At 41.0% G+C, this 17,187-nt stretch overlaps 1 protein-coding gene across 1 annotated transcript; it reads left to right on the top strand.

Annotated features, from left to right (window-relative positions):
- The first annotated feature begins 16,048 nt into the window (after positions 1–16,048).
- Positions 16,049–16,675, top strand: LOC141543231 (ras-like protein). Its single transcript, XM_074268162.1, has one exon. The coding sequence runs from the start codon at positions 16,049–16,051 to the stop codon at positions 16,673–16,675; it is 627 nt and encodes a 208-aa protein (XP_074124263.1).
- The last annotated feature ends 512 nt before the right edge of the window (positions 16,676–17,187 follow it).

Here is a 17,187-nt window from a genome sequence, read left to right as displayed (position 1 = left end):
TATAAGAAATCAAACCATTTCTCCAATTGATAAATGGTCAAAGGATATGAACAGACAATTCTCAGATGATGAAATTGAAATTATATCCACTCATATGAAAGAGTGTTCCAAATCACTACTGATCAAAGAAATGCAAATTAAGACAAACTGAGATACCACTACACACCTGTAAGATTGGCTAAGATGACAGGAACAAATAATGATGAATGTTGGAGGGGCTGTGGGAAAACTGGGACACTGATACATTGTTGGTGGAGTTGTGAAAGAATCCGGCCATTCTGGAGAGCAATTTGGAACTATGCCCAAAAAGTTATCAAACTGTGCATACCCTTTGATCCAGCATTGATGCTATTGGGCTTATATCCCAAAGAAATACTGAGGAGGGGAAAGGGACCTGTATGTGCCAAAATGTTTGTGGCAGCTCTTTTTGTAGTGACTAGAAACTGGAAGATGAATGGATGCCCATCCATTGGAGAATGGTTGGATAAATTATGGTATATGAAGGTTATGGAATATTATTGTTCAGTAAGAAATGACCAGCAGGACAAATACAGAGAGGCTTGGAGAGACTGACATCAACTGATGCTGAGTGAAATGAGCAGAACCAGAAGATCGCTGTACACTGCAACAACAATACTGTATGAGGATGTATTCTGATGGAAGTGGAAATCTTCAACATAAAGAAGAGCCAACTCACTTCCAGTTGATCAATGATGGACAGAAACAACTACACCCAAAGAAGAAACACTGGGAAGTGAATGTAAATTGTTAGCACTATTGTCTATCACCCAGGTTACTTATACCTTCGGAATCCAATACTTAACGTGCAACAAGAAAATGGTATTTACACACATATATTGTATCTAGGTTATACTGTAATACATGTAAAATGTATGGGATTACCTGTCATCAGGGGGAGGGAGTAGAGGGAGGGAGGGGAAAATTTGGAATAATGAATACAAGGGATAATGTTATTTTAAAAATTACTCGTGCCTATATATATTATCAAAAATTATAATTATAAAAATTAATAAAACAAATAAGATAAAGAAAAAAAAAAAAAGAAAAAGAGCCATTTCCCCTCGTTTCCCGCTGAGCTTCTGCATGTGGATGCTTCAGCATCCAGCTGAGGTCCCCCCTTCTCCGGGGTCTTCCCGGCCTGGCTGCCAGTACCCTGCCCCATCCCGTCACTCAGGGACCAGGTGCTGTGCCACGAGGGCCCCCACTGCCTCAGGCCCCGGAGCCCCTGCGTTAGTTCGGCCCAAGAACCGCAGTCCAGCTCGGGCCGGGCTCCCTGAAGCGAGGCTCACAGAGCACGCCCTTCCAGGTAATTTCTCCCCCGACCTGCGCAGGTCCTCCTGCCTCTACTTACCTTTCAGGAATACAAGATGGAGGTAGGAAGACCTCACCAGAGGCTGTTGGGATTCCAGGGGGAGAGAGAAGAGAAAAGCCGGGAGGCTGAGCTAAGGAAGCTGACCAGCCGCAGCCCTTCACCCCACAACTCTATGGTAGAGGAGCCCCGCCCCCCCACTCAGTGCCAGCCCCTCCTACCCAGCCTCGCCCCTGGAGCCCCAGCAGGGGCAGGAGCTGTTAGACTTGACTGACCGAGTCACCTGGAGGGCAGGAGGAGGAGGGGAGGTGGAGGCAGGGGAGGGAATTGGGGCGGGAAGAGAGGCTGAGGGAGTCTAGTCTGCAGCTGCAGGGGGTGGAACGTTGTGAACCCAAGGGGAGAGGGGAAGGGGGGCAGAAGGGAACGTTGTGCAATGAGATGAACCAAATCACTTCCAATAAAGCAGTAACAAACTGAACTAACTACACCCAGTGAAGAACTCTGGGAGATGACTATGAACCTCTACACAGAATTCCCAATCCCTCTATTTTTGTTCCCTTGCATTTTGGATTTCCTTCACAGGCTAATTGTACACTGTTTCAAAGTCTGATTCCTCTTGTACAGCAAAACAACTGTTTGGACATGTATACAGATATTGTATTTTTATTATTTATTTATTTTTGTATTTAATTTATACTTTAACATATTTAACATGTATTGGTGGATCTGCCATCTGAGGGAGTGGTGGGGGGAAGGAGGGGAAAAGTTGGAAGAAAAGGTTTTGCAATTGTCAGTGCTTAAAAATTACCCATGCACATATCTGGTTAATAAAAAGTTATAATAAAAAAGAAGTTGGGATCTAAGGCAAGGAATCCAAATCAAAGAACCAAATAAAGAAACCAAATAGAATAAACCAAATAGAAGAAAAACCAGTACCCTATGGTATGGTGTGACATGGCTGACCAGTAGGGTCCACAAAGACCTAGTTGCAAGCCTCTCTTCTTATGAAACAGTCTGAGTCTGAGAGAACCAAAGGGCTTTATAGCCAGTTTGCTAAAACTGTTAAAAGGATTGGAATCGAAAAATTAGTGAGAACCCTATAAAGAAGTGTCCTTTACAACTTTCTTCTCCAGTTCCTTTGAAATTTCTGACCTTTTATTCTTCCAAGTTAACTTTATTGCTATTTTTCTGACTCAGTAAAATAATTTTTAATAATTTAATTGATATGGTATTAAATAGACTCTCTAAGTAAATTTGTCATTTTTAAAAATTATTTTGACTTTACCTACCAGACAATAATTATTATTCCAATTATTCAAATCTGACATCATTTTTATAAAGTTTTATGTTTCTGTTTATGTATGCCTGTGACTACTGGCAGGTATCCGCTTGGGTATTTTATACTGCCTGGTCATTTTTTAAAAAAATTTTTTCTTATTAATTTTTATAATTATAACATTTTCTTTGACAGTACATATGCATAGGTAATTTTTTTTACAACATTATCCCTTGCACTCCCTTCTGTTCCGAATTTTTCCCCTCTTTCCCTCCACCCCCTCCCCTGGATGGCGGGCATTCCCATACATATTAAATATCTTATAGTATATCCTAGGTACAATATATATGTGCAGAACTGAATTTTGTTGTTGTTGTTGCAAAGGAAGAATTGTATTTGGACTGCCTGGTCATTTTAAATGACCTAAAACAATGTTATATAATATTGGTGACATACTATTGTTTCCCCACTTGTCTTTTAATTAAATTAATTTGAGCTTTAATTTTGTCAGATAATGATTACATAAACCTATTTTTTCTACATAATAAATTCCACTCCTGCCCTTTACTTTATTTTTGTGTGTATCTCTTATTTTTACTTTTTCTTGAAAGCAACATTGTTTAATTCAGATTTTTAATCTGTTGTTTCTCTTCTATGAGTAAGTTTGTACCATTCACATTCTAATAGTGTTGTATATTTCTCCCTTCTTCCTATTTTCTTCACTATTCTTCTCACCCTATTTACTCTATTCTTCCTCATTCTTCTAATTTTCTTTTATCTCCTACCTTGCACTCCTATACCTTAATCTACTCACCACTCTAAATATCTTCCTGATACCCTCCCTTTATTAGACTTTTATACCCTTTTAGATATATAGGTTTACTCTTTAACCCTTTTCCAAGGAAAATAAGTTTACAGCACTACCCAGTGATGACCTCCACTTCCTTTTCCTTGTCCTCCACTTGCTTCTTTAGTAATTCTTCCTTTCATGTCTCCTTTTTTTCTTCTTCATACAGTTTTATTTTATTTTGTCTTTTTTTAAAATATACATCATACACTGCTCTGCCCAAGTTTTTTTTTCAAGCTACATGAATAACATCAGATTATTGATGATATATGAGAGTGCTGATAACTTTTTCATATATAAGAAATGAATAATTTCACTTTACTGAGTCCATTATAATTGCTCTTTATTAGTTATCTTATATTTATCCTGGATCTTATATGATGATACCTCATGGATTATTAAATGATGTTCAGAAGAAAATGATAACTCTCTATTGATGTATGTTCAGATGAGGGTGAGAAGGACTCAGAGGCAGTACGACTATCAATGAAGGCATAGGTCGAAAGATCCTGTCATGGCATGGACCCAGAAAAAGGCTGAGAGGATGTACAATGGCTGTACAATGTTCTAGTTCAGGATCAAGATATTCACCTAGGTAGCAGAGTAGTAATAAAGAATGTTGAAATGTATGCAATATGCAAAATACCAAACTGCTGGAAATTTATTGTCTACTTTGCAGTAAAGAGAAAGGTCAATTTGTTAATTTACAAAATAGTTTTAGAAATAAAAATAACACTACCTAAATCAATCTACTTATTCACTATCATACCAATCAAACTCCCAAGAAATTATTTTACAGATCTACAAAAAATAAGTTTATCTGGAAGGATAAAAGATCAAGAAGGGAAATGATGGGGAAAATGTAAATGAAGGTGGCCTATCAGTGTCAAATCTAAAAGTATATTATAAAGCACTGGTCATTAAAATCCTTTGGTATTGGCTAAGTGTAAAGGGCTAGAACTGAGCAATGCACTTGGATAATGAAGCATGTTAGACTAATTGCCAATTGGACAGTTCCCTATTAACTTGTTTGAAGGTTGACCCTCCCCAGCTGTTCTGTGCTGACTTGATTGGTGGGACAAAGAGGGAGAAGTGACCTGTGTGGGAGGAGGAGGAGGAGGAAGAGGAAATTGAGACATGGAAGCTGGGTTAGTCTCTCCTGGCGTTTTGAGGGAGGAAGATGTCTGTGAGATTGTTAGACCTAATCCCCTGACCTTGACCGTAAAGGATCCAGAATAAAGAGGTTTAGTGATCCTACTGATTTCTGGGAAGACAGAGTTTGGTGCCCACAGGTGGTCCCGCCATCCCTGACTTTTCAGGGAGGTGAGAACCCCAAAAAGGAGGTGATCATGCCCCCCTGACTTCACAGGAGGGGAGATGAAAGCACTAAAAAGGAGATAATCACGCCCTCCCTGACATCTCAGGAAGGGAGATGAAAAGCACCAAAGAGAAGTGGGGATTTGCTAGTGGGTTTCTGGGTTGAAGGGCCTTATTAGAGACTAGTATGCACAAACCCATCAACATGGGAGTTATTACACAAGCACATAGCAATAACGCAGAGGCTATTAGTGATGACTCTCCCCACAGTCAGTGCAGACTCGATGTGGTGTAACAAACAGGAATTGTACATGCAATTAGTGATATAACAAACAATATAAATCAACACGGTTTTGTAAAAGATTTCCAGAAGTCCTAAAAGGAGGGTATGTAAACATCAGTCACACATACGCCTTCTTCAGCTAAGAAATAGAATAATTGATCAGTGAATTAGATTAGGTTCACAGGACAAAATAGTCAATCACTATAGTAATCTAGTGTTTGACAAACCCAAAGATCCCAGCTTTTGGGATACAAACTCACTATTTGATAAAAACTGCTGGGAAAATTGGAAATCAGTATACCAGAAACTAGGAATTGATCCACACCAAACACCTTATACAAAGTAAACTCGAAATAAGTTCATGATTTAGACATAAAGAGTGGTTTTCTTTTGTTTTGTTTTTGCTCAAACAATTGGGATTAAGTGACTTGCCCAGGGTCACACAGTGTTAAGTACATGAGGACAGATTTGAACTCAGGTCTTCCTGCCTTCAGGGCTGATGCTCTATCCACTGTGCCACCTAGCTGATATTACAAGCTAATTAGAATTAGCTAAAGAGTGATATTACAAGCAAATTAGAAGAACAAAGGAGAGCTTACCTCTAAGATCTATGGAGAAGAAAGGATTTTGTAGCCAAAGAAGAACTGGAGTACATTATTGAAAACAAAATGGATAATTTTGATTATATTAAGTTCAAGTTTTCATACAAACAAAGCCAATGAAGACAAGATTAGAAGAGAAGCAATAAACTAGGGGGAAAATTTACATTTGAGGGTTCTGATAAAGGCCTCATTTCTAAAATACACAGAGAATTGACTCTAATTTATAATAATTCAAGTCATTCTCCAATTGAATAATGATTAAAGGATATGGACAGACAATTTTCAGTTGAAGAAATGAAGACAGAGCAGAGCCATTTTTAGTCATGTGAAAAGGTGCTGTAAATGACTATTGATCAGAGAAATGCAAATTAAGACAACTTTGAGGTATCACTACACTCTTCTCAGATTGGCTAAGATGAAAGGAAAAGATAATGTCGAATGATGGAGGGAATGTGGGAAAATTAGGACACTGATGCATTGTTGGTGGAGTTATGAACTGATCCAATCATTCTAGAAAGCAATTTGGAGCTGTGATCAAAAGGCTCTCAAACTGTGAATAACCCTTTGATCCAGCAGTGCTTTTACTGGGTTTCTATCTCAAAGAGTTCATAAAGGAAGAAAAAGGATGAAGAGACAATTAGCTTTAAAGAAAAAGTATCTATCCACACTTTGAAGAAAGACAGAGAGCAAGATAAGAGTAATGTAGAAACATGAAATATTGATAAAGATTGAGATGACATTATTCTACTGCTGTCCTTTCCAGAGAATCACAGACAACCCTATTTCTTGTAATACCCTAACTTAGAAAGGGAATAATGGGCAGGGTAAAAGCTCAATTGAATTATTTAAGATCTCAGACATAACTTTATGTAACACAAATAATCAGCAATCTAGAAACTTATTTTAAAAATTGGGGGAGAGGAATTTGAAATTAAGTGATGTGGTGATGGTTACATAGCTATTAATTCAAGTGTCTGAGGCCATATATGAATTCATGTCTTTCTGATTTCAGGGCTATCAACTATCCCACCTGGCTGCACTGATAGTGTCTGAATGTAGATTGAAGCATACTTTCTTTCTTTCTTTTCTTTTTTTTTTTTACTTTTTTTTCTTGAGGTTTTGTCTCTTTTCTTTTACAACATGACTAATATGCACCTGTAAATATGATTATATGTGTATAACCCATATTGAATTGTTTGCTTTCTCAATGGTGAAGGGAAAATGGGAAAGAAGGAAGATAACTTGTAATTCAATTTTTTAAATGAACAGCAAAAATTGCATGTAATTGAGAATAAAATGTTAAAGAAAAAAAATTTCCCTATTAGTCATGTTGTGAAAGAAGAAACAGACCAAAAAAATGGAAAAAAATTTTAAAAGTGAAAAGAATATGCTTTTATCTGTATTTAGGCTCCATTAGTTCTTTCTCTGGATGTGAAAGGCATTTTCCATCATGAGCCTGTTGGGATTATCTTAGATCATTCTATTGCTGAGAAGGGACGTATCCCTCATACTTGATCATCACACAATATTGGGGTCATTTTGTACACTATTTTCTTAGTCTTGCTCCTTTCACGTTGCATCAGTTCACATAAGTCCTGAAAACTGCCTGCTGAATATTTCTTGTAGCACATTATTATTCCATTACATTTATAATCCATAATCATTTTCCAGTTGATGGTCATCCCTTGAGTTTCCAATTTGCTACTATAAAAAGAGCTGCTATAACTATTTTTTTTACATATAAATCCTTTTCCTTTTTTATGATCTCTTTGGGATACAAACTTAGTAGTAGTATTGATGGGTCAAAGGGTATGCATGGCTTTTAGAGTCCTTCATGTTTAGTTTCAAATTGTGCCTTTCATATATTCTGGCTGTGTGAACTTGGACAAGTCATTTAACATCCCAATACTCTAGGCAACTCTAACACTGAGTTACAGAGAAGGTGTCAACCTGGATTTGTGGAGGGAATTTCCCCACTGGGAAATCTCATTACCAATGAGTCAAAGTCAAAGGACTGGTCCCTGGAAATGGACTGTAGCAAATGAGAATGACTATTTAAATTACATATCTACATATGGACATTGTCAAGGAAGAGAAATTCAATTTTGTATCGAGCCATTGTAAAATAAATTAATTGGATAAAATATTTAGATTATTTTTGTTTGTTGTTTCAATAGCTTTTGCCACAGTGTCTTACAATTTTCAGTTATAAGGAGGAGATCAAAACTACTCTCAGACTTTTTTTAAGCCTTGATACCTTAATTGGTTGAGAATGTAATAATCAACCAATCTTTCCTGGACCTCAGGCTAAGTCACTAGCCTTTTTGTTTTAAATGGACACATTCCTTCTAGGTCCTGAGCCCATGAGCTACACTGTCAGCCACACAAGATCTCGGTCATAGCCGGACTGCACACAGGTGCAGTCTAGGGCAGGAAGTTCTGACAGGGAGAGATGCACCAGATGCCCTGATATAGGCCACTAATTCTACGCCACTTTGGTTTTTGGATAGAGACCTTTAGAGCACGTGCAGGCATCACTTCTTGTCTGCTTCCCACATAAAGAACTGGCTAATGGATGCATCTACACCACAAGGATCCAATCAGGTGATTCAGTCCCCCTTTCTCTCTGGCTGTGATAAAGGAACAACGTGCTGTAAGCTCCTGATGGGAAGAGGCCTTGGGCCAAACTCTCCTGGTCCAGGTCTACATGGGGCTGTGAATCCAGGCCTCTTTTTGCTGCCTTGGTGCTGGGTTTTCCTGCTCTTAGGTGGAGGAGCAACAGATGAGGCAGCAATCTGGGAGATAAAGAAGGTCAAATAAGCAAGCTGCCATACGGCCAGGAACAGGATTCTGTATCAGAATTTGCAATTGGCTGGACTAAGTGACAAAGGAGGTCCTGAGGAGCCTGCTTGAGCTAGCATCCAGACCAGACAAGGCGGCCTAGAAGAAACACCCATCCATCCATCAATCCATCCATCCATTATCTCCTCGGCCAAAGTCAATATGAAGGAGCAAATGCTGTGGAGCAACTACTTAAACATGGAGTCCTGGCTTTCTCTCCATCTGAGGGGTTGTAGGGAGAGGGTGTGCCCCAGGCATTCAGAAAATGCTTTGTAACTGCTACTCTTGCTGTCTTCTCAATAAATACTCCTTTAGGAAAGCTAACTGATGTCAAATGGTGAAATGATTCCGGAATCTTTGGGTAGTTTCAAAGCTATGCGGGGGGGATACAGATTGTAAATGGTGGCTAACACTGGAGAAGGATACACCAGAATGGGAACCCAAGCCCATGGCTTCAGGACAGCCTCACTGCCTCAGGGGAAGCCCTAAAAGAGTAGGAGCTTGGCTCTGGAGAACCAGGTTCATCACTGCAAGGAAGAGTTAGGATGAGGATCCCTCAGGCTCATAAAAGCTCCGAAGGTACAAAATACCGAACACATACAAAGCAGATATGGGATAACCTTGGAAAGAGGTACTAACTGGTGCTGGGCGAGGCACAGGGATGGGTGCCGGGAGTGATGGGAACCAGAAGGGCCTCCTGCAGGGGATGGCTATGGACATGCATCCTGAAGCAAGCCAATAATTCCCAGGGGAGGCAGGAGGGAGGGAGAGAATTCCAAGCACTGGGGTAGCTGATGCAGAGAGGAACTGGGAGGGAGATGTGTGTGAGGAATGACAAGAAGGCTAGTTCCATTGGGTTGTAATGTGTGAGGAAGAGTGTACCGGAACCGGAGTGGGAGGCAGGTTGGGAAGAGCATCAAATGTCAGAATTACTCTTCTACCTGATGCAAGAACCACTGTCATTCTTTGTACTTATATTCCCCCATCCACCACAGAGCTCGGCACACAGCAGGCACTTAATACTTTTGATGTCTAATTAGTAGGAATTCACAAAAGTACATTGAGTATGGGGGGAAGACAGTAACATGATTAGATTTACTTTATAGAAGAATCTTTGGCAGTCAGGGGACTCCCTTCTTACACTCAACCTCTTTTCTCTCCAAGACAGCAACAAGAACAACGAAAAAACGATGGCCATCAAGAGATGACAGGGTCTGAACTAGGGCATTTACTGGCTATGGGAGGGGAGAGAATAGAAGAAATGCTATAGAGAGAAATACTGCCTGCATAGGAGGGATATCCCTCATGATTGACGGCCATGAGGCAGTCAAGGATCAGTCTGACAGAAATTGTTAATATCCAGTGTCATATGGAGAAATCCCCTAAATCATCCTTGGAAATTCCAGCACGTCAACAATGTTCTTACATTCCTACCCTTTAGTTAATGAGATTATTCTGCCTTCTCAGAATCAGAGGGGGAAAATGACAAAAGTGAGAGCATAATGACAGAATATTGTTGATACTGATAGTAATATGATTGTCTGCAACCTCTTAGTCATCTTGACACTGCTAAAATTCCAGCAACGCCTGATAACTCCACCTAGTCCCCGAACATTTATCACATAGCTGCTAAGTGCCAGGCATTGTGCTGACTGCTGGGGATACAAACACGAGAATAATATTCTTAGACAAAGAAGGAATTTGGGAAGAGAGGAGAATTTGGGAGAAAACGGAATTCGTTTGGGACATGTTAATTTGGGGTGTCTACAAGACAGAGTTCCAAATGTCCAAGAGGTGGTTGGAGACATGAGGTCAGGAGAGAATGCCAGGCTGAATCCAGCGGGATACTGAGAATCATCTGTATAGAAATGGTTGAACCCATGAAAACATATGTTGGCACCAAATCAGAGTGTGGTGTGTACTAGAGAAAAAGATCTGGGACGGAGCCTTGGAAGCCACCAACAATGAGTAATAACACTTGAAACTTGAGTGATGAACCAGGAGATAAGACTCAGAAGTAGTGGATGGATAGGTAGGAGGAGAATCAGAAGAGAGGAGAAAGTAGCCAAGAGAAGAGGCTGGTCAGCAGCATCAGAGGCTGTGAGACATCAAGAGAGGAGGATGGACAAGAGGCCATTAGATCTGGAGTCAGGAGGTCATCAATAACTCCGGAGCAGTGGCAGTTGAAGAAGAAAGACAAAAATGTGTTTTAGAGGAAAGAAGTCCAGACAATGAGTCTAATTTTATTTCAATTAGTGGCACTAAAAAAGTGAGAAGAATTTTAGGATAATAACCATTTTGGAAAAAGTTGAATCAGAAGATTAAATATATATATATATATATATATATATATTTTTAAATGTATTATTTATTTTAAATATTTTCTGTTTAAATTTCAAGTTCCAGATTTTCTCCCTCCCTCTCATGCTTTCCCCTACCCACTGAGAAGACAATCAATATGATATAATAGATGTGAAATCATGCAAACATTTCCATATTAGGCATTTAAAAAACTAAGAAAAATAAAATGAGAAAATTACATTTTATGTACATAGTCCTCTCTCGAGGTAGATTACTTTTCTTCATTATGGGTCCTTTGAAATTCCCTTAGAACATTGTAGTAATCAGAGTAACAGGATATTTCATATTGGATTATCATTACAACATTGACATTATTGTGTGTAATAATCTCTCTTTTTTATTTTCATGACTTTCTTCTTTCTTGAAAATTAACTTTATTTTTTTTCCTTTTTTTGTTTTTTTAATTAATTTTGTAAGTATAACATTTTTGACAGTACATATGCATAGATAATTTTTTTACAACATTATCCCTTGTACTCCCTTCTGTTTCGAATTTTCCCCTCCTTCCCTCCACTCCCTCTCATACATATTAAATATCTTATAGTATATGCTTGGTACAATATATATGTGCAGACCTGAATTTTGCTGTTGTTGTTGCAAAGGAAGAATTGTATTCGAAAAGTAAAAATAATCTGGGAAGAAAAAAAGAAATGCTCACAATTTACACTCATTTCCCAGAGTTCCTTTTCTGGGTGTAGCTGATTCTGTCCATCATTGATCAATTGGAATTGGATTAGCTCTTCTCTATATTGAAGATATCCACTTCAGTCAGAATACATCCTCATACAGTATCATTGTTGAAGTGTATAATGATCCCCTAGTTCTGCTCGTTTCACTCAGCATCAGTTGATGTAAGTCTCTCCAAGCCTCTCTGTGTTCATCCTGCTGGTCATTTCTTACAGAACAATAATATTCCATAACATTCATATACCATAGTTTACTTAAGCATTCTCCAATTGATGGGCATCCGTTCATTTTCCAGTTTCTAGCCACTACAAAAAGGGCTGCCACAAACATTTTTGGCACATCCAGGTCCCTTTCCCTTCTTTAGTATTTCCTTGGGATGTAAGCCCAGTAGTAGCACTGCTGGGTCAAAGGGTATGCACATTTTGATAACTTTTTGGGCATAATTCCAGATTGCTCTTGTGTAATAATCTCTTAGTTCTGCTTACTTCACCTTGTATTAGTTCATATAGGTCTTGCTATGTTTTCCTGAAACAACCTTCCCTTTCAGATAGCACAATATTACTCCATTACATTGATGCCAGAACTTGTTCAGCCATTCTCCAATTGTTGACCATGTGCCTTAATTTTCAATTCCTTACCATGACAGAAGGAAAGAGCTGCTATAGAGTTTTGTACATGTATAGGCCCTTTTTCTTTTCCTTTGATATCTTTGGGACACAGACCTGGTATTGCTGGAACAAAGCACAGGCATAGTTTTATGCTTCTTTGGGTCTACTTCCAAATTATTCTCCACAATGGTTGAACCAGTTCACAACTCTATGGATTATTCATTAGTGCACCTGTTTTTTCTCCTCCAGAATTTGTCTTTTCTGAGAGGCAGGAGGTGACAATTTAGAGTGGTTTTAATTTTTATTTCTCTAATCAGTGATTTAGAGAATTTTTATATAACTAGAAGTAGCTTCAGTTTCTCCTTTTAAAAACTGCCTGATTAGGTTATTTAGCCATTTATCAGTTGGAGAATAAGACTTTCATTTTTGTAAATTTGATTCAGTTCTCTACTCTCTCTACTTGTGAGATGAAGCTTTTATTTGAAAAGTTTGGTATAAAAAGTTTTTAAGATTACTGTGTTGTTTATGGTACCTCTTAGCAAAAGGTAATTTCCTCTCTCTCTGTTTAATGAGATCTATTTTTGTTTTTGTCTGGTCTGAGCTCATAATTGTTAAGCTTGCCTTTTTTGCTTCAGCCAAATGTATTTGACCTAGTTAGCCCCTCATTTTAACTCGGTGTCTATCTGTTTTAAGAGTATCTTACAAAAAACTTGTGATTGGATTGTGGGTTCTAATCTATTCTTTCATAGACTTCTGACTTATTTTATGGATGAGTTCATCCCCTTAACATTTGCAGTTATGATTACTATATTTCCTTTCATCCCTTTTTTTTCTCTCTTTTCTGATGAGAGTTTGTTAAGGGTTAGGGAGAACTCAGAATAATGTTACCCAGCAGGGAAGCCATCAGTAATCAGGAACAGAGAATAGGGATGACTGGCTATCTGTGGAGAAGGCAGGAGGGGATGGACTAGAGGGTGCATAGAGAAGGGCTGGTCTAAACAAGGGGAGGAGGCATCTCTGCATTTGAGAATGGAATCAAGGATGGGAAAGGAGCAGATCATGGCAAGAGGTTGTGAGGTGAGGAAAGAAGAGAGAAGAGGGAATTCATACCAAGTATTTTCAATTTTCTTGATAAAGGACAAAGATGAGGTTTCCTCCTGTGATGATGAGAGAAGGGGATTCTTTTGGACACCTGCATAAGAGAGAGAACCATGGCAACATTTATGGTAGCCAAAAACTGGAAGCAAAGTGGGTGTCCATCATGGGATAAATGTTAGAACCAATGATGGTCAAAGCATGGGAGGGAATATTATTATACTGTCAAAAAGAGGGGTTCTGAGGACTTCTGAAAAAGGCCGGAAGCCTTATAGACTGACCCAGAGAATGAGGAACAGAAGCAGGGAAGTGAGGGAATAAATCCTAACTTCAATAATGCCAGTGCAGAGGCCATTAGACCAAACTTTTTCTGCCTGGAACTGTTACTCTTGGTTGGGGCAATGGAGCCTGTAAAGTCCTTCCTCTGGACACAGTCTGGAGGACTGCAAGTACAGAAAGGTGAATGGCCTGTCAAAACTGATGGCTTTGTCATTTGGATGTCAGCAGGGGAGGTGCCTGATGTATTGGGGGATGTAGTGAAAGAATTGTGATAGAAAGCCAAAAGACATTAGAAATATGTTTGTTTGTTTGTTTGTTTTTTTAATTAAGAAAGGACAACTGGAGTTTGGGGCTCTCAACTCAGGAATTGGGTCTGGATCTTCAAAACACCTGGACCCTGATTTAGGTTGATGGGACCCAAGGAAAAAAAGTGGTGGGGTGTGCTTAGTACCCCTAAAGGAAGCGCCAGACGAGTCTTGTCCTGGAGTTCTGAGAAAGAACCCACCCAAACAGGCTTGGCACAGGCCAGGAAAACAACATGAAAAAAGTCTGCCTGAAGTTAAAGACAATCAGAAAAACAGGGAAGATTAAAGTGGGGAGGGACTCCGGACTCAGAGGCAGCCATGGCTGGAAGGAAAAAGGCGAGGTTGCCCAGAGTCCTTGTGAGGAAGGATGGAGGAAACAATGAAATTTGGAGGTGGAAACAGAAGGACGAAAGAGAAGGAGGAGTTTCGGGTTAAGAGTAGGATTTAACTGTATGATGATCAATTCTGATGGACATGGTGTTCTCCAACAATGAGATGAAGCAAATCAGTTCCAATAGAGCAGTAATGAACTGAACCAGATACACCCAGGAAAAGAGCTCTGGGAGATGACTATGAACTACTACATAGAATTTCCAATCCCTCTAATGTTGTCTGCCTGCATTTTGGATTTCCTTCACAGGCACTCTTTCAAAGTCCGATTCTTTTTGTTCAGCAAAACAACTGTTTGGTCATGTATACATAGATTGTATTTAATTTATACTCTAACATATTTAACACGTATTGGTCGACCTGCCATTTGGGGGGTGGGGGGAAGGAGGGGAAAAATTGGAACAAATCGTTTGGCAGTCGTCAATGTTGTAAAATTACCCATGCAAATATCTGGTAAATTAAAACTATTTTTAAAAAAAAAGAAAAAAGAGTAGGATTTAAAGTGGGGACAGGGCATACTTTTTCCTGTGGGACTTGAGTTCTGAAGACCTTTGTGCGCACTATACTTTGCCCCAGAACTCTTGGATTATCTTCCTTAGGTTGGAATCCTAGGGAGATAACTACCTTGGCCCCAGTGTACATTGTGAGGCTGGGGCCAATAACTTTTCTGATATATATAAAGCTTCATCAAACTCCCAAGGATGGAGGAAATCATTGTGCTGTTGCCATTGGTTTTCCTGAGCTCAAAAAGCTCAAAACTCCAGCAAGGGTAGACTTGGGTAACCCAACAGGCTCCTGTAGTGAGGGGTGGGGCTTCCCAAATTCTTTTGGGGTGGAGCTTCCAAAATGAGGGAGGTTCCCCACATCCCAAAGGAGTGGGGGCGTGGTTTCCAGGAGCCTTTGTTGCCTAGGGGAGGAGTATCTCAAGTCACCTTGGAGACCTGGGGTTCGGAAAAGCATTTGCAGTAAGGAGGAGGCCACCTCTATTTCTGGGTGCTTCTGAGGAGTTCCGCCCTTAAAGACTAGACCTGGATGCGACCTGACTGGGTATTTTCACAGCTCCAAAACAGTATGTAGAGACCAGCTCTCATTTAACAGCAATGGGATGGGTGGCAAGTAGACCCCAAGCTAGTGCCATTTTGGACTGCATTAATGCAGGAGGTGTTGGCTTAGCTCAGCTCCTCCCTGGGGATTACTGTGGGCAGTGCCGCTGGCAGTCGCCTCCAGTCCCCTCCTCCCACCGTAGCTGCCTGAGCGCATACGTTTTGGGTTGTATCACTGCAGGTTCAGATGGGGCAGCCAAGTTTGCAGCCAAGCTGGCCTGAGCACTCTCAGACCCTTTGATGCAGGAGCTGCAGACCCTGCAGCGCCCAAAGAGAACCCCTTTGGGCCACAGTAATGTGAAGGAGCGTGGCCTGTAGAAATAGCACTGCTCTTGCCTCCTAAGAGCCTTCCGAATTGACCCCAGGGCTTCTGGTTGCGAGGTCTGAGAAGGACGCCAGTAAATCAGAGGATGACTGGGAGAAGCCAGCCAGAATGGGAGGGCCTGGAGCCCTGTGCAGTAATGGGTTTGGGATTGGTCAGCAAGAGCCAGGGCACTCAGAGATTTCCAGTATTTGAAGTTCTGTGGGGGAGAGGGGGAAGGATTGAACCTTGTTCCGCTGGGCCCCAGAGATTTGAAAGGGAGCAAGGAAGAGGATTAACAAAAAATTGAGGCTGGAGGCCGGAGGAAAGACTTCCTCCTGAGAGGTGACCTCCAGGGAAATGGGCTGACTTCTTGCAGCCTGGAAAGTAGACTAGAGGCCACTTGAGCCCTTCCCAGTTCTCATGGCTTCTTGTGTCCATACCTCCATAGGTGATCCAGCCAGACGCAGAACCAAGATGTATAATTTGGCAGTGATGGGTGCCTGTTGTGTGGGCAAAAGTGCTCTGACTATGCAGTTTAGTAGGAATCAATTTGTGACCGAGTATGACCCCACCATTGAAGATTCCTACCATAGTCAAACAGTGGTGGACAAAGAGCCATGCCAGCTAGACATCCTGGATACCACAGGTGTTGAAGAGTATTACCCTCTGAGGGACCAGGCCATGCGCTGGGGAGAGGGATTTCTCTTGGTCTACGCAGTGAATGACCTCTGCTCTTTTGAGAACGTGAATTTCCTTTGGCAACATCTGCGGAGGCTCAAGGGTACCAACCATGTACCCATGGTGTTGGTGGCCAACAAAGTAGACGTGACTGACAGACTGGTGGACACCACAGTGGGCCAGGAGGTGGCCAGGAACTTCGGGGTCCCTTATGTAGAGACATCAGCCAAGACTAGGCAAGGTGTGGAGCAAGCCTTCCATGAATTAGTTCGTGAAATTCGTAGGGTGAGAGCTGAGGAGGAGCTCAAGAATCTCCCTAATATTGAGCAGAGGAAGGCCTGTGGGCTCAAGTGTTGCACAATCCAGTGAGCAGGTACTCCCTTACCCTAATCCTGCCCACTAATTACTCTCACCTGGCCTCGAATACCTCCAACTACTCTAGCTACTCCCCAGCCTTCAAGACCTTCACTGGACCCTTCCTCCTGCCTGCTCTTCACTGCCAAGCCCTTTTGGGCCTTATCAGGATATTTCTAGGAGCCTCTTGGAGGGCCCCGTCTGTGTTTCTCTCAAGGCCTTTTTGGTTTTTTGCTTTTGTTTCCTCTTTTGAAAAGGAATCGACTACCTCACTGCCCGGGTATCCTGACCAGGCTTGACTACCTCACTGCCCGGGTATCCTGACCAGGCTTGACTACCTCACTGCCCGGGTATCCTGACCAGGCTTGACTACCTCACTGCCCGGGTATCCTGACCAGGCTTGACTACCTCACTGCCCGGGTATCCTGACCAGGCTTGACTACCTCACTGCCCGGGTATCCTGACCAGGCTTGACTACCTCACTGCCCGGGTATCCTGACCAGGCTTGACTACCTCACTGCCCGGGT

Source organism: Sminthopsis crassicaudata, chromosome 5 (genome assembly GCF_048593235.1).
Source record: "Sminthopsis crassicaudata isolate SCR6 chromosome 5, ASM4859323v1, whole genome shotgun sequence".
NCBI lineage: Eukaryota > Metazoa > Chordata > Mammalia > Dasyuromorphia > Dasyuridae > Sminthopsis > Sminthopsis crassicaudata.
This window is presented reverse-complemented; position numbering and strand designations above follow the sequence as displayed.